This window comes from Nanorana parkeri, unplaced genomic scaffold, assembly GCF_000935625.1.
Source record: "Nanorana parkeri isolate BGI_ZX_2015 unplaced genomic scaffold, ASM93562v1 scaffold121, whole genome shotgun sequence".
Taxonomy (NCBI): Eukaryota; Metazoa; Chordata; class Amphibia; order Anura; family Dicroglossidae; genus Nanorana; species Nanorana parkeri.
In genome coordinates this window covers 1,598,516-1,619,990 of record NW_017306389.1, presented here as the reverse complement: position 1 = coordinate 1,619,990, position 21,475 = coordinate 1,598,516, and the positions used below count along the sequence as shown (strand labels likewise).

Genomic DNA, 21,475 nt, shown 5'->3' with positions numbered 1-21,475 from the left:
TCTTAAAGGGCTGGCTCACTTACTGTACTGTTTTTTCATTACCATGTAGTTGCACAGTTGAAGATCTCTATAATGTGTGCATGAGAAAACACTAATTACCACTTGTTACTCTGTGAATGTAATCTAAAACCTTGGTTCTCAACTGGTGGGTCGTGACCCAAAAGTGGGTCGCGACCCAGTGTTCAGTGGGTTGCTGCGTGCCTTCTACTTTTCTAGGTGAGAGGCTCCTCAGCCTCCCCCTAGTGCAGCACTGTCAGTTCTCGTGCCAAGCAGCCATTCAAAATATGCTGCCTAGTGCCAAGTTTCAGCTTGAGGTGGGCTGAGGGGTATGGCCGTGAGGGAGCTCCATCCATATGTGCATTGCTTACAGCTCCCTCACGTGTTTTATAGAGGTGCCTGGACCGGAGTGACGTCACATTCTGGCTCTCGGCACCTCTACAGGGCACACAAGGGAGCTGTACAAGCAATGCACATGTGGAAGGAGCTCTGCTACAGCACAGCAGTCAACACTGGACCCCAGGCTGAATATCCACTCCAATTCTCGTGCATTCCATTGCAGTGCGACTTGGGTCACGACTGAATGGCCAAGGACAAATGCGGGTCCTGAGGTTACACAGGTTGAGAACCACTGATCTAAAACATGCACCCCAAGGGGGGCCTTGGGAACATGGCCTGGCCACCACTAATGTATGTGATGTGTATAACCTTTGAGCATTCATTTTCAGTAGTTTACATTTTGCTTAAACATTTATTTTTACTTTGTTCACACCATTGGGCAAACAGACACTGGAACTAAAAGTCAGACTTTGCCTTTATTAAGGTAACTCATTGACACGGATTAAATATTAATGCCTGGCCGTCTGGTTCGTGTCTTTTCGTTTAGACTTTAATCTAGGTCACTATGACAGAGTTTGGGGAAATCCTGAAAAATGTTGGGGAATATGGTCGATTTCAGAAAATATTGGTTTTTATGCTGTGTTTACTTAGTTTCTTCAATGCCTTCCACATGTTTGGACAAGTGTTTATGGGAATATCAGTGCCACATCATTGCAATACCAGCTGGATTTTAGAAAAGTATCCAAATGTAACTGAGGAACATCAGTTGAATTTAACCATCCCTCGTAATACAGAGGGCAGCTATGAGCAATGCCTCATGTACACCCCGGTGGACTGGGATATGGAATCCATTGAAAGGTATGGACTGAACAGCACACAGGTCTGCCAGGATGGATGGGTGTACGACACGTCACAGCAGAAGTCAACGCTGGTCACAGAGGTCTGTTCTAATATATGTGATAAAAATAGCTTTTTACCTATTTGTCTAGATAAGAAAATCATGCCGTCCTTATTGTATAAAATTATATTTGCACCATTAATATGAGGGTATGGAATATTGTGAAGCCAAATATCTATTTCAACTTTTTCTTATGCTTCTTATTTTTTGCACTATACATACTGAAGATGTACAGACTGATTCTGTTCCCTTTCTGTGGTAGTAAATACACACATAAAAGCATAAAAATAAATTTGGAGCAGTTTCCCATAGTAACCAATCGGCTTCTTTCTTCAGTTTGTTTAGTTAAGATTTGAAAATGAAAGAGAAAAGCTGATTGGTTGCTATGGGCAACTGTTCCAGTCTTGATCAATACCTCTTATGTGTTGGATTGGAGAGCATGAGAGTTTTTGCATAGCAAACTGGACCAGTTCAGGTCTTTAGATGTTGTCAGGGACCATGCAGCAGTCAAACAAGCCATGTCAAATTCATGTCAAGCCTTGTCAAAGACAAAGCGTCAGTCACAGTGCATATATGGAACAATCAACGCTATTTATAAGTATTTGGGGATACAAATTTGAGCATCTGTGTTGGTTCTGGAAACCTCCAACTAGAGCACATCAGTGGCAGTATGTCAGAGTTTCTTTTCAAATACAAAAGGCACAGGTACCTCGTAAAGCAGAAGAATCATCCATAGCAAATTATGTCTCCCACAGATGACATCTCATCTCTAAAACAATGTCGACAAGTAAGAAGGATATGGCAACTAGAAAAAGAGTGAAAAGCAGGAACAGATGCTCAGAAGCTAATGAGGCTAGATCAGTTATTAATATACTAAACATATGTTACAAATAGAAAATGTTAACAAGTAAAGTTGGGCTTTTAAGTAAATGTTGACAGATATTGTAAAAAGCTAAAAGAAAAAAAAATACCAAGGGTGGCATGCAGAGATCATAAGGCCACTTTCACACGGGCTGATCAGAAGGGAATCCATGCACGCATCCCCTCCTGATCGGAGCAGTATGGATCACATGTTACTGTTGTGACATCCGTATCTGTCCATTTTTTTCCTCCAACTTGTGATGGAGGAAATAACTAAAACTGTCGGACCCAATGGGAAAACCGGATGTAAACAGACACGTCCATTTAAATCCGATCCCCATAGACCAACATGATTAACCCTGATCTGGCACGATCAGGTCCAGGGAAAAGGAAGCCTGTTCTGTTTGTATTTCCGGACATGATCAGAGTCGGGAATAACCTGGTGTAAACGGATGCCCATCCGTTTAGACCCGTCTGCCCATCGACTAGCATTAGGCATCCGAGCAAGTCCACCTGAAAAACTTAATAGGTGGACTTAATCGGATTGCTCATGTGAAAGAGGCCTTACAGTTTAACAATGTCTAAAGACAATGCACTGTTTCCAAGGAAAGCAATTTGTATGCAGCAATGGCGCATTCTTTAACAGTGAACCGTGCAGCCACTTGATTTGCTTAGGGGTGCTGGGTGATAGGGAGATGCAATGCCATTGAGTGCTTGGGGTACTGAGCTCTTCCTAGGCCTGAATGCAGACGCTGTCTACTTTTTAGGATGCTGGGATGCTTCCCTAACTCAGCGCTACCAGATATGATGTATGCTCCTGGACTGCATCGCCTGCTAATCTAAGATAAGTGTCCAGGGGGTTTAGTTAGCATGCGGAGGGAAGGGAGTCTTTAGAATTAGTTTGCCTTCAGGCCAGGTTTACACCAGCGATTTTGCTTTGAAAACCACTCAAAAACCGCAAAATTTTCAATGCATAGAGATGTCTATGGGACCAAAAGCACATGACAACCACCCGAAAATAGCTCCTGCACCTTTTTGCGTGACGCAGGCAATTTCACCCGCGGAACCAAACATCAACAGCCTCTATTGACTTCAATGTAAATCTGTATTTTGCACAATTTAGCCGTGCAATAAATCGCCTAGGTGTGCACCAGTCAGATCTATGCTTTGCAGTAATGTGCATTTTGCTGCATATTACATGAATGCCCAGTAACACTGGGCACTTGGCCAGTTGCAGTTAGGGTGCCATTTATTTTACACAGCACAGGAGAAGGGCACACTTGTAAGATGAATGTGCCATAATAAATACTGTGCATAGTTGCACATTATTGCAAAAACCCACCCAGCATGCAGTGGTTCACTACTACTATAAATCTTCAAAATCAAGCAGTGAACGGTCTATGAAGTTCCTGATACTGACATCCTAATGCCATCACGGCAGAGGAACTTGAGTTCTCAATTGAATACGAGTACACTGATGGCACCACACTTGTAGTCCATTCATTCTTCCTCCTGTCCCTGTTACTGAATGTCTGCATCTCGGTATGGATGGGAGGAATCACAGTTGCAATGCTTTATTGGCTCTAATGCAAAAAATAAATGCACATTTTTTCTTTTATGAAGAAATGTGCATTTATAATTTTTTCTAAAAAGTGGACTTTACCAGGCCTGATTCACACCTAGGTGACAGCGGTTTTTTCACGGCTGAATATTTTCGCGTGCTTAAAATGCACATACATTAAGTCACATGTTTATTTATGAGCAGATTGTGACACATTGACGTAAATGGCAAAAACGTGTGTCAAAACGCACAAAACCAATTGCAATGCATGTTTCTAAGTGTTTTCTATGGACTCTATGAGGACAAAACGAGTTGTAATCTGCCAAAAAGAAGCTCATGCACTTTTTCCAGATACAGGCGTTTTGCTTATTGTGACAAAACGCTCAGGTGTGAACAAGGGGCCATAGGAATAAATGGGTTTTTTTGGGGGGAAGCTTTTTTTTTTTTGCGATGAGTCAGCTGTGATAATACGCTCAGTGGGAACCAGGACTTAAGGTATGGGTAAGAATGTGACTCACACAGCATCTCCCATGTCGCAGTGTTGGTGACTCATGATTGGCCCAACGCTATTACATGGGGGTGAGGAAAGAGTTCATAGCTATAGCTATATTTGCTGCTGGGGGTAGTAAAGTGACCTTTGCCCTGCATGGGTAAAGGAAAGGGCGCTCTTGGACACATTGTTATCCAGAAAATTATATAACTGGGGTTTACTTATGCATATTTATCAATAAATCCATACATTACAGTACAAATGCATAAACTAATCAAACTATATCTTTTTATTTAGTTTAATCTTGTCTGCCACAGAAAAGAACTAACAGATATATCTCAGTCTGTATACATGGCGGGACTCCTCATAGGATCCATTATGTTTGGACCGTTAGGGGATTGGTAAGAAAACGTCTTTATTTCAGTTTAATCAATCATTACAGAAGATAAATTGTTTCTCTAAGAATGAGTTAAAGTTCAATTGAGCCCTTTTTAATTACAGTAACATAGTCAGACTGCATAAACAGTCAAGGATGAGTCAGTGTTTTTTTAAATTATTGCCACTTCAGGACCGAATTCTGTTCTTTCAACTAGGTCGTTAACAAAATTGGACACTAAGCTAGGAATAGAGAACATCAGTAAGACGTGGGGGACCCCCAAACCAGGGAAGCCGAAGTGATCCAGACTTCAAGTACCTTAATTACATGCACAATACCTAATGTATATACCCAAGGAGTATTAAACCCAATATATATATGTAATAGTAGGAAAAGAGATAACCCCCATAGGGATACAATCCTTGGGAAAACAATACACAAATAACAATAACGAATTATCAACATTTTTTATCATTGTATATTAAAAAGATAATCAAAATAAACTAAGTGTGTCCTTCATTTATAATCTAACACACATCTATATTAGAGAACATCAGCTCTAATATACAGGACTTTACTTAGGTTTGCATATTTTAAATATTAATGTACAGTACTGAACACTGACTGACTGAGGGAATGAGACTGAGAAAGGGTGAAGCAAGATGAGTGCTTTAACACGCTTCCTGTGCTCCAATCAACAACACTGCTCAGGCAGCTTGACTGCCTGGCTTCATTACAATTATAAAGATTAAGGGTTTAATTGGGGTTTATGCTCTTTTCTTTGTATGTGTGCATTAATTTACAGTGGCCAGTGCCCTAAAATAACCCTGTACTGAGAGAAATAGGTAAACTGCCATTGTGGAGCGCTCCTTCTTTAGGGCTAGATGTCCGGCCTCCAAGCTGATCTAAGGGCTTTAAAGTGCAAATGAAGCCAGTGCCCCTCTCTATTTGTCCTGGTGACCATACTGACTACCAAGGATTTCCTTATCTTTGGAAGAATTTCCTCTCACTTCCTGTTGTGGATATCAGACAGGAAGTGACGGTAAATCTCCCCAATGGGACACAAATGGCAAAAAGGCTTATAGGGGTTATAACCCCCCCTTACTCTATCCAAAGCGAAACGTTTGCCTTCTGTTCTACTTTAATACTCTCTGAGTCACGTACCTGGAATAAGAAATGCACATTAAGAGTCCTGACTTGGCTTCCTGCATACGTGTTCTGAGCCCGAAAGAGACAGCCAGTAAACTAAAATTTTTAGATGAAGGGGGAAAATGGTCCACTTTAAGGGAGACTGTACCCCAGTTTAAAAAAAAAGAGTTTGCTTATTATGTGGTAGACTTTCTCAAGGTTCCTGCCAATATTGGCAAATCCTGGTGATGTGAAATGTCAAATTTAGTGAGACTTCTCAATCTTACAATGGAAGCCAAGTGCTGGATACCATTCTGATATGACTTGACAAAAGGGGCATAGACCTGAAAGGATGTTGTGTAACCCCAAGTTTTCAGAATTTGCTAAAGATGGGCATAACCTGAAGGAGAGTTCACAGCAGACATTGATACCAACTCCTTATTTTATTTACTAGAGGATCTGGTAACATAGTCCCAGGTAAACCGTTTCTAGGGTTAAATTCCCGCAGTGCCTCATCCGCACGAGGCATACACAGATATTTTATATTTTTTACATCTTTCATAAAATCTTTATTTTACAAATAAACATTTACTTCAGGCTGAATCTATGACACTCAGTTTACAGAGCATGCTAAGGTTTCTATCAAGAAAGCCAAGCATTTCCTACATGCCTTTTGGCTGCTTCTCTACATTAAAGCAAGGTGTTCCTGTCTCTGCTAGGAGAGATGGGAGGTTGTGTCCTTTCTCTTACACATTAAGAGCTATGTTTTAAGATACTTTTTATTTGATTTTTTCCAAATTGAAAAAACCCAACAAAAAACAAACACAATTATTACCAGCATGTGAGGGGACATGAAAGGTTCACTGCATATTATAACTATTAATAATCATATCATCTTTTAACAAGTTGAACAAGTGAACAGTTCAACAGGGAGTGAACAGTCCCATTCCACAGATTGTTATATGAACAAAGCAGGCTTTTATCACTGGACAGTGGACACAGAAGCTTGAGTGCTCAGAGCAATACCCATCTGCTAGCATCACTGCTTTTAGCCATAACTTTTTTTATGTGACTGGCTCTAACCTGGCTTAAGATACTGTGTGAGTAAAGTTACATGAGATTACATTATTTCTACTGATAATGATAAAAAAATGCATGGTTGATAATAACTATACAGGGCAAAGCTGTCTGTTTAATTCTGCTACCCATAGGCCCAAGCCTGCTGTGCCTAAAGGTAAATCTGGCCTTGCATATTAAAGGGACACTAAACTCAGGAGTTAAATCTTAAAAAGGCATTACAGTACCTTAACTATTAACAAAAATGTATCATATTTGTGTATCACTCGGCTGTAGATCCTCAAATCATCTCTGAATTGGTGCTGACACTGTCCTTCCTTCTGGAGGGTGGCAACTTTTGTTCCCCATGGTCCCTGTGATGGACTAAAATCTCAATTAATTTGTAGTGAGATTGTAGTCCATCACATGAGTGAGTTTGGAGTGGTGACTACTTTACAACACACACAGGGACCATGGGAAACAAATGTAGCCACCCTCCAGAAGGAAGGACAGTGTCAGCACCAATTCAGAGATGATTTGAGGATCTATAGCCGAATGATACACAAATAAGATACATTTTTGTTAATAGGGTACTTTTAAGATTTAACTCCTGAGTTTAGTGTCACCTATAACATAATAAGTATATAATATAATATGCACTTAATATAATATAATCCTGTATATATCAGGGATTTGTATTGCTTCTAGAGTTTGAGCTCCAAATCTGGTCTCGTGTCCAGTATAAATCTAATCGTCTTCTAGCGAAAAATCACTTTGAAACGTCAATATTTTTGGAATGAGTAATGCTTTGTTTTGAAGGATTGGGAGACGTCCAGTCATATTAATCTCAATGTTGTTGATGATGGCGTTTGGTGTTGGAGCAGCGTTTGTGTCAGATTTTTACGTCTATACAGCCCTCCGGTGCGTTGTGGGAATGGCCATGTCGGGGGTCCTGATCAACAATCTTGTGTTAGGTAATAGGTGCAAGACTTTTCACTTTACAGTCAATTTGGTGTTCTTCTAATACATGTCATTTTTTTGAAAGCATTTAAAATATTCCCCTGTTTTATTGGGGTCCTTCTTTTGCAGCGGTATGGATTAGTTACCACCCCCCTATGTTCACAAAACTCCTGCGCTAGTGTTTCTTATATTGCTTAAAGTTTACAGTCTGAAAAGTGATGCACTTATTTTTAATAATCCAAAATACAACACAGAATATACATTGTAAACTCTCATGGAATATTTCTTTTTCTGCTCTGACCATTCTTTCCATTCTCTATAATATTGTGAAAGCGAACAGAAAACATGTAACAACATGATTATTAAATATTTTTCATTTCAGTTGCTGAGTGGGTGGGATCGTCTCAGCGCGCCTATGCCACCATCAGCGGCCATGTTTGTTTTGCAGTAGGACAAATGGTTTTGGCAGGATTTGGTTATGGCTTCAGGAACTGGAGGTTGTTGCAGATAGTTTGCTCAGCTCCAACTGCCCTATTATTTTTCTACATCTGGTGAGTAAAATGAAAATGAAACAATGAAAACAGGTATTATCATAAACTGAAGTATCCTGGGCAAAGGAAACGGAGGGCATACTTAAAATGAAATTAAAGTCAAAATAAGCACTGGCCCTGATATCCTGTTTTGGGATGGTTCCTTTCCCTTGCAGGGTCCTATGGAGCCACCCTTGTTTGTGTTGGTAAGCTGTGTGTCTCCACAAACACACAGACACAGCAAAGCAAACCACTTCCCTTTTCCCTGGTCCTCCCTTTTCCCATCTCCCAACTAGTAGAAGGACAGCTGCTGGAGAATTTGCTGTCCCTTGTGATCTTGTACTGGACAGGAAGTTCAGGGAAGTGGACCAGAGAGAGTTGGAGCCAGCTGTTTGAAAGCATAATGCCTCGTTACTGTGTTTGCCTGATGAAGGGACCACTTATGGAAACGTTGCTATTTGCACTGACTCCATGATTGCCTAGCGTCTCAATAAAGCATGTTCTTCACGTTGGACCTAAGAGTGCGGGTGACTTCTTCATTCATAATACTAGTAAGTTGTGTGTCTCCACAAATACAGAAAATTGTAGAAATGTCACCAGCACACCAGTTCTTTTAGGATAGTAAAGCTTCATTTATTGAAGTTTTTTTGTCATATGACCAACAAGCGCTTTCGGGACCACACAGGGTCCCTTCATCAGGCTTTAGCATTGTACGGTCCTGAAAGCGCTTGTTTGGTCATATGACAAAAAACTTCAATAAATAAAGCTTTTGCTATCCTAAAAGGACTGGTGTGCTGGTGACATTTCTAGAATTTTGCTGACATTCGCGGCGCCATCCGCAGTTACTGCGAGCACCCCCCACTACAAGGGACATATCGGTAAGGAGTGCGACAAGGATAGTACTTCTTATCCGCAAATACACAGTCACAGCAAGGCAAGCCACTCTCCTGCTGCCCTCTCCTCTTTCCCCCCCCCCCCCCTTTCTTCTCCAAGCTAGTAGAAAGATAGCCACTTGAGACTGCCCTGCCCCTTGTGATGTTGTAGTGGAGATGGCCACTGTAGACCGCCCTAGGTAAAGCCCACATGTGACCCTGAACATCCATGACTGATAAAACTGAAATCCAATATATAAAAGTAGTGGGCCAGGGAGACTTCGCTTGAGGAAGAAAGAATTAGATGATACTGGATGTTCTTCTGTCAGGAAATGCGGTGGGTTCTATCTGACTTGCTTGCAGCTTCTGATGCACACTAGAAGAAGCTCATAGTGTGCAGTGAAATCAGAGTAAACAATTACATTACAGGAGAGGAACCTGTACAACGGTGCAAGACTGAAGGGATGGTTGAAGTTTAGTTTTAACCTTCCTGTATATTTCTCGAGACTGTGGCTGGAAGCTGGAGGATTAGTGAAAACCTTTACAAACATGGGTAAACATAAAAACTCCATGTAAATATATTCCCTGGTGGTGACTTAACCCCAGAACCAAAAACCAGGAGCATACACGTCTCTAGGACAGGAAGTGAACCAAAACTCACAAAATGGACATAGACAGCAAAAAATAAACTGATGGATTTGAGCTTTTCCCTAATTCATTTAAAACTAAAGAAAAAAATAAATACAAAGTTTTGCCTATACACACACTTTAATGCTTCCATGAGAAGGAAATGTGATTTCGATGATGTCACTGGGGGGCAGTCTTCAACTTCCTGAAATGTTACTCCTTGGCCGATCTGGCTTGTCCTCAGACCTAAGCCTATCTCTGCAACATTTCCAACCTGCCCCATCTGTAAGAACAGCTTTGGATCGTGCTGTTTTCTGTTTCAATGTTTTTATTATCTTGTCAAGTAGAAACAATTTTTCCACTCAAATGATAGAAGGATAAAGAAAACATTTGGGTTTACAGAGAAGGTATCACAAACCTGTGAAGAAAACAGTCCGTTATCAAACCTTCAGTGAAAATTGGCATCACAATACAGTAAAGGTCCATCGTAGCGGTAGATATTGGATCAAGACTCATGTGTGATTAGTCATTAGGAAACATAACTGGCAGACGGCTCAGGATGTGGCTTTATGGTATAGTTAAATTAAAATCTCCGCAGGGTGGCGATTACCTGGAAAGTATGTAATGAAAGAACAAGAAAAGATGGAAGAAAAGAAGAGAACCAAGAGTGATAAGGAGAGGAGAGAAGATAAAAAGAAAGGGGATAGAAGCGAGAAGAATGGTGGGATTTCCCCACTTCAGTCAAATATACAGATAGGTATATAAATGATGCGGGCAGCCAGATTTCTTGGATAATGAAAAACGTAAATGTTTTCTGCACAGTACATGAGAGCAATTTCAGCCAGTATGGGACCCAACAAGAGACTATATTGGATTGTGCAGTACAGTGCAGAAGACCCCATGTGATGGACGGGAAGCGTTCCCTCCAGAACTTCTTTCCTTACCTCTTTCTTTTATCTGCTCTTTCACCCCTTTATGGGCTAATTCATGACCCCTCCTCACTACACCTGTATTCTTTCCATGTAATTGTATTATACTGCCTTGGCAACCAATCAGCTTCTTTCTTCAGTTTGCTCAGGTAAGATTTAAAAATGGTACTGAGAAGCTGGGGATTTGCTGTATGTTGGGTATCTTCTTTATTTCGTAGTTTGCATTTGTGCTGTTACTTTACTTGGAAATATAGAAGTCTTTGAAAGCAAAATTACACTCTTGCAGGATCCTCCCAGAATCTCCCAGATGGCTTCTAACTAAAGGAAAACATAAAAGAGCAAAAGAAATCCTCCAAAAAGCAGCCTCAGCCAATAAAAAGAAGTTTTCCGAGAAATTGCTGACACAGGTATCAGGAATTCTTGTTTGTGCTCAGCATATTGTGTGGTGCAAATGGTTATCGGAAATATGACCTGACATAAAATAGCAAATCTTTATCTTACTGATAGTTTGACCTTGAGACCCATTGAGGGGAATTTATCAAAACTGGAGCAGACAAAATCTGGTGCAGCTGTGCATGGCAACCAGCACGGCAACCAATCAGCTTCTCTCTTTCATTTTCAAATCTTAACTGAACAAACTGAAGATAGAAGATGATTGGTTGCCATGGGCAACTGCTCCAGATTTTGTCTGCTCCAGTTTTGATAAATTCCCCTCATTGTTTTAAAGACACTGTCACCAACTGAAAATATTGCATGTAAAAGCACACACACACACACACAAAAAAAAAAGGTATTTGAAATGCTCACCTGCAGCATTACCTTTCTTTTTTTATTATTGAATAAGTGTTTGTAGAGTTTTAGAAGATAACAGTTCTACAAACATAGTACAAACAATGCTGGTGACAATAGGTAACATTAACAACAAAGTGTGTCTTTCCTTTCGATACATTATTCTTTATTCACTTGCAATGTCACTACTCCAGGAAGAGTCAATTCCCTATCACAGCCCCTTCCCTCCTTGTACACCATAGCCCTCTCCTCTTTTGGCAGTGTCTAATTACTCTTTGTGCTGGCCTAGCTCCTTCACCTCCCTACATAACTTTTGAAGTAGCTAGCGGGGGAGGAGGGAAGAGGAATACTATAGAGTGGCATTTACGTGACAGCTCTGAGTCAGTTGAGGTGGCTGACATCACATCCAAGATGGCGGTGCCTGGCAGCACCTTCGGCCGATCCTTCGGCTATCTTCGGCCCCAGGGCCTCTTCGGTTCAGTAGAACTAAAGGGGTGCTGTACGGGCTATTCACAATAGCGCATATGCATCGGCTCGGCTGAGCCGTGCTGAAAGCCGAAGTTGGCCGAGCGGCCGGCCATTGACCGGCTGACAGCCTGCTTCTGACAGCTAGGCGGAGCCAGCCGTGATCTTACAGAGAGATCAGCGTCCCTGGTTACCTGCTAACCAGGGACACAGATCTCCAAACAGCTAACTCTCCCGGGCGATTCCGTGTCAGAATAAAGAAAAAAAAGACACAGCAGTGTTTCTCTCCTGGGCAACCGGGAGCAGGAGGCTCCCAGAGCGCTCCGGAGAGGTTTTCTTTTCGTTTTTTTTTTACGGCAGCAGAGCCGCCGGACAATAGGAAACTATTGGGCGGAGCTAGCTGTCACTGCTAGCTCCGCACAATCGTTTTCTATTTACTTTTTAAAACCTTTTTAAACTATTTTTCTGTTCTGCTCGGTCCCTCTGACCTGCCTATGGCAGCTTAGTGAATAGACCCCAAAGTGAAAATATAACTAAAATGTTTTATTCTGGATAGAGTAAGGAATGGTTAGAACCCCTGGCAGTGTTTTTTCTGTTTGTGTTCCTTGGGGGGATTTCCCCTGACTTCCTGTTCCAGGAACATAACAGGAAGTTAAAAAAGGAACCGATGGGAGGGTAAATTGCCCTTAGACAGATGTCACCAGAACAGGTGCCTCAACTGGAGGATTATCCCTCTATTACAGTTCTAAAAACACTGCAATATTTTGGATTTCCCATCACTTTCTGACCCTGTGACAGCAATAAAAACCTGACGGGTTTTATCCATTTTATGTTCTCTATAGAAAACGTAAAACATGTTTGGCTATCAATACTGTGCTTTAAATATCAACTGTGAATGATGACAATTAAATTTAAAGTGTCAACACTTGTTTTTGCTTTTCTTTTGGCTAGAGTAGGGATGGGGAGGAGGGTTAAAACCCCTATAAGCTTTTTGGGCTGTCTCTGTCCTGCTGAGGATATTTCCCTTCACTTTCTGTCCTGGAGATGCAACAGGAAGTAAGATGAAATCTCCCCAAAGTGTGGGGAACTCTTAACTGGTGTTCCCATTGCATGATTTCTCTTGCTGTCATGTAAACTTTAAAATGTTGGACATTGTACACCAGGGAAAGAAAACAAAAGTTTTGTATTTACATACACTTTATGATACCAGGTTATGTATCTTATGCAGAAGCATTTTATCCAGAAGTACCTGAAACCCCCCAAAAATACTAAAATGCATTTTCCACAGTCATTATGGCAATGTATTTCCTCCTATATTCAGTTACTAGTCATAACTCCCTATACCAGGGTAATTAATAACGGTAGCATCATAGTGTCCAGAATTATAGGGTAGGTGAACTGCAGAGTTCTTGGCTACGATAATAACACTAATCATTTTGGTAATTTCTCAAAGCCTATTTTATATATTATGTCTCTAAGCTACAAGAGGAAAAAGAAACACAATCAACAAACATACTAGACCTTTTCAGGATTCCAACCCTAAGAAGAGTCACGCTTGTTATGAGCTTTGTGTGGTAAGTTCTTATCTAATGCATGGGCCTGAGCCAATGCAATTTAAATTATTGCAAATATTAGGGATGCACCGATACCGTTTTTCGGTATTGAGTACAAGTACCGATATTTATATTTTGGTACTCGATACTGGGTACTGATACCGGTGCTTCAGGTAGCATAGAGCCGGCTTCCCGGGCAATCAGGGAGCCAGGTGGCATGTCATTAGCCACCGCCCGGCTTCCCAGCCAATCGGCATCGAGGCCGGCCAAACAGATCTGACAATATGGTGAGACAACCACCACCCTGCAGACACCTCATTCCCCTCACATCACTCCAAGCTCTCCTGGATCTGTCCACGTCTCATCTGTGTACAGCGCCCATGTGAATCGGCCCTCAGCCTGCTATTGCGCATGTGCAGACTGCCCAGTGCTCTCATTCACACATCCTCTAACAGCATCAAGCAGGCAGTGCTGGCGTTGTGCACACAGGAGACGTGAGCAGTTCCGGGAGAGCTTGGAGAGCGGTGTCTGCCCAGCTGGCCAAGGTACTGGTACGTTAATGACTGCTGCTGAGGATCTATGTGAGGGGAATGCTTTGTCTGCAAGGTGGGAGTCGTGTCACCATATTATCAGATTTGTTTGCCCGGCTCATTGCTGATTGGCTGGGAAGTCGGCTTCCTGGCCAATCAGCATTGAGCCAGCTAAACAGCAGGGAGCCAACTTCCCGGCTCCATGTTCCCTCGCGGCATTGGCGGTCAAAGGAAATCTCCCTCTGACCGGAAGTTCCAGCATCGGCAAAGGTATCGGAGCATTTGGGCAAGTACAAGTACTCACCCAAATACTCAGTATCGGCACTGATACTGCTACTAGTATCGGTACCGATGATTCCCTACTAATTATAAATACTTTGTTGATAATGATAAGTTTATAACTTTATTACTTGGTATATGAAGGAGAGATATTCCTTAATCTCTGGACCCAATGGCAGGTAGGGGATAGAAAGCCAAAGGACACAAAAAACGGCATAGGTTCATTATAGCTGGAATTTGGATTTAAAGGAGAACTATGGGGTTAGGGCTTTTCCCCATAGTTCTCCTAAGGGTAATGGGAGGACACAAACTAGCGTCCTCCCGTGACCCAAAGCTCAGTATACAGCTACAGCTCACGGTATACTGAGACGCCACAGCCGGGACAGATCCCGACATTGCTGTCGAGATCCACCCAGCTGCGGGATTGACCGCTGGCTCTGCCTATCCAGAGGCAGAGCCAGCTGTGCCCGCCCCCTCCCCGTCCGTTCCGCCAGTCAGCGCTGGAGGATCGGACAGGTGAGTGACAGTCACGGCTTTCTGCACGGATAGATCGAGAAGTGAGTGAGCGACAGTATGTGTTCGCTCACTTCCCGATCTACTGAGCTGACCTGTGACAGTTTCATTGTCACAGGTCGGCTCAGATTATGAGGCTGAGTGAAAATCACTCGCCTCATAATTCTCCTTTAATGTTCTGCAGAAAAACTCTGTTAAAGGGTCACTTCACACAAAATGAATATTTCAGTTGTGGGTATTCATTAGTTGTAGAATCTTTGGTTTTGGTGACTGAATTATTAACGCCCTTTGTGTTTTCTATAAAGTCAATTGATTTTTATTTTCGTCCTCATGTTTCCTGTCTCCTTTTTTTCTGGTTTTAGGTTTGTGAACAGTCTTGTTTATTACGGTTTGAGTCTAAATGTTGGCAGTTTTGGGCTGGACATATATCTCACCCAGCTCATATTTGGAGCAGTCGAAATTCCAGCTCGCCTTGGAGCCATGTTCATAGTACAGATCTTGGGACGGAAGCTCAGCCAGTCCATGTGTTTATTACTTGGTGGAACAGTTTGTCTTATTTTAACTGCAATACCAAAGAGTAAGTATTTATTATAGTGATTGTTTTTTTAGTTGAATAAATGCAACAATTATACAGTATAAAAGTTTTTTTTTGTATCTGTTTATACCAACAGTATAAACTGCTACTTTGTATTCCAGTCTATACTTTATGTTCTATAACCATGACACGATGAACGTCTCAAGGGAGACAAACATTTTGGCTTCTACTGTAGGAGAGAACTTAGTCAAACTGATTCCTGGGTCTGTCCTTTCATTACAATACACTATACAGAAATGTGTCCAAATAAATGATATACTACATAGCGATTAAGATTTTGTGCATCCTTATTTTAATTGAATTCCCTTTTTATTAAAGCATTTATATAATAATTGTTTTGTCTTCTTTTCTAGCATTACCTGTTGTAATCACAGTGCTTGCTGTGATTGGAAAATTTGCAATTGCAGCTTCATTTTCTATCTGTTACATATATGCTGCGGAACTATTCCCTACAATTATCAGGTGAGCTGTTTAGAGCAACCTTATTTAGTATTAAACCAGAACTTGAAAGCTATGTACACTAAGTCATACTCCTCAGCTGCTAGCTGCCTACTTTCTGTTACCAAGTTAAGAAAGAGGTCAGTTAAGTTCTTTGTAGTCAGGGCATGTGTAACAATATTATGCAATGGATTTAAAATTAGAATGGAGGACTATTTGCATGTGGTCCATAAGAGATCATGTATAAACTACCCACTGTACAGCAGCAGTGATCACAAGTTTACAATCACAGAAAGGAAGGACAAATAATCCATGATAGGTCAGTAACTTTATCCTTCTGAAAAAAATCACAGATGTGGCTGTTTCCTCTTAAAATTATTTGAACATTTTAAATGATAATGTATTAGGTAGCCAATGCCATCTAATATTACCTAGCAGTATACAATATTATATCCCTCAGCAGCACAGTATATCATCCACCGAAAACTACATCCTTTAGTAGCATGACATAACATCGACCTTTCTTCTCCTACATTAGATCACTAGAAAGATATGTGGTAAGCTTCTGCATTTTGACTAAAGTGAGACAAGACAGAGTATTATATTTTGTTAGTGTGACATTTGCAGGCCTGAACTGCTGGTCCTCGGCATACTGAGGTCCAGCAACATAACTGCTTTCACCTTCAGAACACAGCAAAAATGAAACACTTTATTACCCAGAAGAGCTGGCATCTTCTAAAAACTGACATGCTCAGCACGCCATTTAAAGACCAATAACATCTCCTCTGTAGGAACCTTTGAGACAAACCTCAAAGCAGCAGTGGCATTTGTCACTGTATATGGACTTTACAGTGAGTCTGATAAGCAAGTTGAATACAGCTTTTGTAGTGGTTAGTGCAGACTTCGTGCTGTGTCAGTACACATTGGAGAAATAATGGATATTGTTTTAAACCAGCAGCAAGAAAAACCACAACAGAGAAAAGAAAGTCTTGATAGACAAGTATGCTAATCCATTTCTTCTGAGACCCTTTCTAATGGTCCAGCTGTGTTTTGTTGCAGGCAGAATGGAGTGGGTGTCTGCTCTATGACAGCTCGGATAGCTGGGATCATTTCTCCCCTTATTAGTCTTTTGGCCAAATATCACTCTGCTATTCCTATGGCCATTTATGGCTGTGGTCCCATCATTGGAGGCCTCCTCTGCTTCTTCCTTCCTGAAACACGGAACAGAGACCTGCAGGACCATACACATGAGGCAAATGGGTTACCAAGGTAAGGAGGCAATATAACTAGTTTCCGAGTATCCATTAGGTTTCTGTTTAGAAAAACATGGTAAACGCATTTTAATAATCCTTAAAGATAAAAAACATGTAGCTTAATGTAAAACGTAAATGCACAAGAGAATGGGTTAAAACAGTGATTCATCTGTTGACCTCCACATGACTATATGGTAGTTATAAAGGGTATGACATGTTATAAATGGTATATATTAAGAAACCAAATTCCTGTTCAGAACAGTAATATACATCAAGACAACCCTTTCCAGTTTTGGACAACAGTCTAATAGGCAACAGTCTAAATAGCTTTACCTTTAGGACACAATGATACTAGACCTTGGCAACATTATAAAGTGCTTTATCTTTAAGACACACTGGGGTTTGCTTACTAAATGCAAATAGGCTGTTCACTTTGTAAGGGAATTTGACTTTGCAGGGGAATTTTCCCTTAGCTTCGTGAATGTGGTAAAATTTTACTTTGCAAAGAATATCCAATCACAAGCAAAGAAAATAAAAAATAAAAACTTTGCTTACACATGATTGGATGTTGGAAGTCAGCAGAGCTTCATCTTATTTACTAAACTAAGGAGAAAATTCCCCTCCAAAGTGCAAATTTTCTTGCAATGAACAGGCTATTTGCTTTTCAAACTAGTTTGTTTTTTTACTGATACAACTTTGTGCTCCCTTTCTTACAGGTCTCATGACATATCAGAAGAGCAAATAATATACGAAAGTCACCAGGAACAAGAAATACAGAATACAAAACAAGAGTACAAGAAAACCCGTTTATAGTAGTTTTCTTTACCAGCATTTGGAAGGCGTTATTTTTTTTTCATTGTACATTGTACATACAGTATATACTTATCCCTGTGGCTTCTGAAAATAAATTGCCATATGCTGGTTTGGTTACCTTTTCTCAAGAGAAGCCAGTCCCCAATATTATTATATTATTAAAATAATATTGCCCACAGCCCCCTGTCCCTGAGTACATTCTTCTGTACTCCAAATATCTATATATATTAGTGATGTCCAGATACCAGTTCAGATACCAGTTCAGATACCGGTTCAGATACCAATGCCGATACTTGGCATTTTCATGAAAACTACCAGGGTTGCAGCGGTTGCAGCTGGGACCTGGCTCTGGCTCTCCACCACTGTCCTGAAATCATTAGTCTGTATTGTTGTAAAAAAACTATCACATGGCAATAAACAAAAATATATCAGCACTTGTATCTGTGAGTACTTGGACAAGTATCAGAAAACTGGTATTGGTGCATCACTTATATATATTTACAAAAAAAATAATAATGCATTAAAATGGGGATGTACAAATCCCATGAATTCTGTATGCTCCTTAAAAATGACAGCTGCCTCCTAACTTTTGAATTTTTCTCTAGTCCTGGAGCTGGAAAAGTATCTGTACATGTAATTTTAGACAATAGTAGGGGTAAATAGCATGAGAATGTGCTTGGTTTCATGCCACCAAACCAGAGCCACTTGCTCAATATGTAGGTAAAAACAGGTGTTGTAGTACTGAACAATAATTTATTTAGTTCTAAAGAACATATACAAAATTAAAATGATTTTGTGGAAAATCCATTCATCATCAAGTAGCAGTAATATCTGAAAACATTTTAGTTACAAAACACACAAATAATATCAAGAATGGAACTAGTAACATCATCCACACATGAAAGAACTCATTGATTCCAAAGTTGTAACAGTTTAATATAAACAAGGTTCAGAAGAGAGACGTTGATGTCAACTGCACATCTTCACGCATTTCTGCAGTGAAAAGGGTTTTAAACAAGGAAAACCAAAAACAAAATTACTTAACTTTACATCAAACATAAAATAAATATAAATCAAAATCTTGATTCACACTTAATGGATACATAGTACTTAGTTGATGCATTTTGAACACTTCATTCTACTATAATAGTAACTCCCTTTCGATCCCTCTTTTTCAAGTGATACTAAACTCAGGAGTTAACCCTTAAAAATACATTCAAGTACCCTAACTATTAACACGAATGTATCTTATTTGTGTATCACTGAGCTGTAGGTCCTCAAATCATCTCTGAATTGGTGCTGACGCTGTCCTTCCTTCTGGAGGGTGGTTACTTTTATTCCCCATGGCCCCTGTGTGTGTTGTAAAGTATCCACAGCTCCAAGCTCACTCCTGGGATGGACTACAATCTCAATACAAATTGGTAAACTAAACATGAGATTGTAGTCCTTCACGGGAGTGTGCTCAAAGCGTTGGCTACTTTACAACACATACAGGGACCATGGGGAACAAAAGTAGCCACCCTCCAGAAGGAAGGACAGTGTCGGCACCAATTCAGAGATGATTTGAGGATCTACAGCTGAGTGATACACACATAAGATACATTTTTGTTAATAGTTAAAGTACCTGAATACATTTTTTAAGATTTAACTTCTGAGTTTAGTGTCACTTTAATTTCAATACTGAATTAATCACACTTAACTTAAATTTAACTTAAATTAAACACTTAAGTTGTGACACCGTATGAAATTTCTCTGTAAAAAGTCTATCTAACGGTTGTTCAGTCTGATTATTCTTAACGGCATAGTTGTGTCAGACAATTCTCTCCTTCACTCGCTGAGTAGTCTCCCCTATTTAGCAGTCCAAAGGAGTATTTAATCATATTCATATCTGGAATTCAGCTACCAAAGGGTATATTTTTCCTAAAATATGCCAATTACATTCAATACATAAAAAAATTGTATTAGAAAGAAAATGAAAATGCAAACGGTATCCTGCTACATTTATTCTGTCTTGTTCTATCACCAGAGTCTTTCTTAACTAATCTAACTTTTTCAATGTCATGTTTTGGATAACCACGTTCAATTAATTTATCAGCCATTTCATAAAGTCCAGTCTAGTCTCTTAAACTGATTCATCATTAACTATACATGGCACCCTTTGTAGCTGACCTCTGGGGACAGATCTGAACACAGAAGGAGGATAAAAACTGGTAACATTTAGCAGATGGTTCTGAATGATCTGTAGATTTCACATAAAGATTGCTATTGAGTTGATTCCCTTAAATACAAATTCTAGTGTCCAAAAATGGAATAGACTATCAGCAGGGGATAGGATATGAACAGGAGACAGAAGCCCAGAAGAATGTCATTCACTACACAATTCCACTCATAGAGCAAACAGGAATACAACATTATACACAAATAGTGGCAAATGCGTATCCTGAGATCAAGGAATCTTGCAGGAGGAGTAAATCTTTTAGAAATTGGTTAATTACATCAAATCTTTTACCACCTAAAACTGCAGATACTGTACTCCTCTATGTTGGAGAGACCACACAAAAGATCAGGGATTGCATTTCCCATCTAAGGCTGGGCACACACCTTACAACCATCGCAAGACTTTTGTCTTGCGATGGTTGTAAGGTACTTAAAAAAACATACGATCTGCCTATGTTGCATAGGCAGATCGTACTTGCGATGATCGCAAGCCACGCCACCTGAGGGGCGGGCTTCCAATGACCGCAATGCCGAACGGGCAGTGTGCGCTTGCGCACACCGGCCCGTACGGCTGTTATCGTATGGCCATGCCACAAACCCGCCGAACATCGTACGATGCTCGGCGGGTTTTCGAACATGTCCGTAAGTTTAAAGTCGTGCGACCTTACAGTAGTAGAGGTCGCACGGCTTCCACACACCTTACGATCATCGTACGATCGCGGGATTTCCCGCGATTATCGTACGATAATCGTAAGGTGTGTGGGGACCCTTAGGCTTTGCCCAGTGTAGTCCTCACTAACTCAGCGGTCTTTTCAGCGTCTCATGTCTTAGGGTCTCAGTGTAAATTTTAAGTCCTCACACCCCTCTAACTGTCACAGAAAGCAAGTGCTACAAGAGGTGTTGTAGTAGTATGCAAAAAACAAAAGACAACAGTGGTAGTAGCAATAATAATGACCATCGCAATATTTTATATTATGACATCATTGTCAGTACTCACTACAGCTGTCTTGTCAGTTTTTTTCTGGGTATTTTTAAAATCTGAGAAGCACTGCTTTAGGCATACAGGGTTAATTTCAGTGCTGGCCGGAATGACCAGAAGCTCTGAGAGCAATAAATCTGCCCTAGCAAGGCAGATAAACAGATTCTCTTAAATGCACAGCCTGCAAAGCGGATCTGTGACTAGCAATAACCATTCTGACGTCTCCTACACTATATGTTTAATTTAAAGAATAACTCCTTGCATATAAAATCTTAACCCTTGCAGTGGGACTACCCCTGCACCGCAGTGGTTCAGTGCTCATGTTGCCTACGGAGCTAAAATAACAGAGATATACTCACCTGAACTGTGATCTTGGCTGGCTCCTAGACCAGTCCCTTCAGCCTCGCTCCCCCTCCACTTCAGTGAT

At 40.7% G+C, this 21,475-nt stretch overlaps 1 protein-coding gene across 1 annotated transcript; it reads left to right on the top strand.

Moving 5' to 3' along the window:
• Positions 1-869: 869 nt before the first annotated feature.
• LOC108784633 (solute carrier family 22 member 13-like) lies at positions 870-17,866 on the top strand. Its single transcript, XM_018553499.1, has 10 exons — positions 870-1,276; positions 4,444-4,547; positions 7,526-7,680; positions 8,049-8,217; positions 10,911-11,031; positions 13,358-13,452; positions 15,116-15,330; positions 15,702-15,810; positions 16,846-17,055; positions 17,756-17,866. Exons 1-10 carry the CDS (start codon positions 902-904, stop codon positions 17,850-17,852), a joined length of 1,650 nt encoding a protein of 549 aa, XP_018409001.1. The 5' UTR covers positions 870-901; the 3' UTR covers positions 17,853-17,866.
• Positions 17,867-21,475: the final 3,609 nt, after the last annotated feature.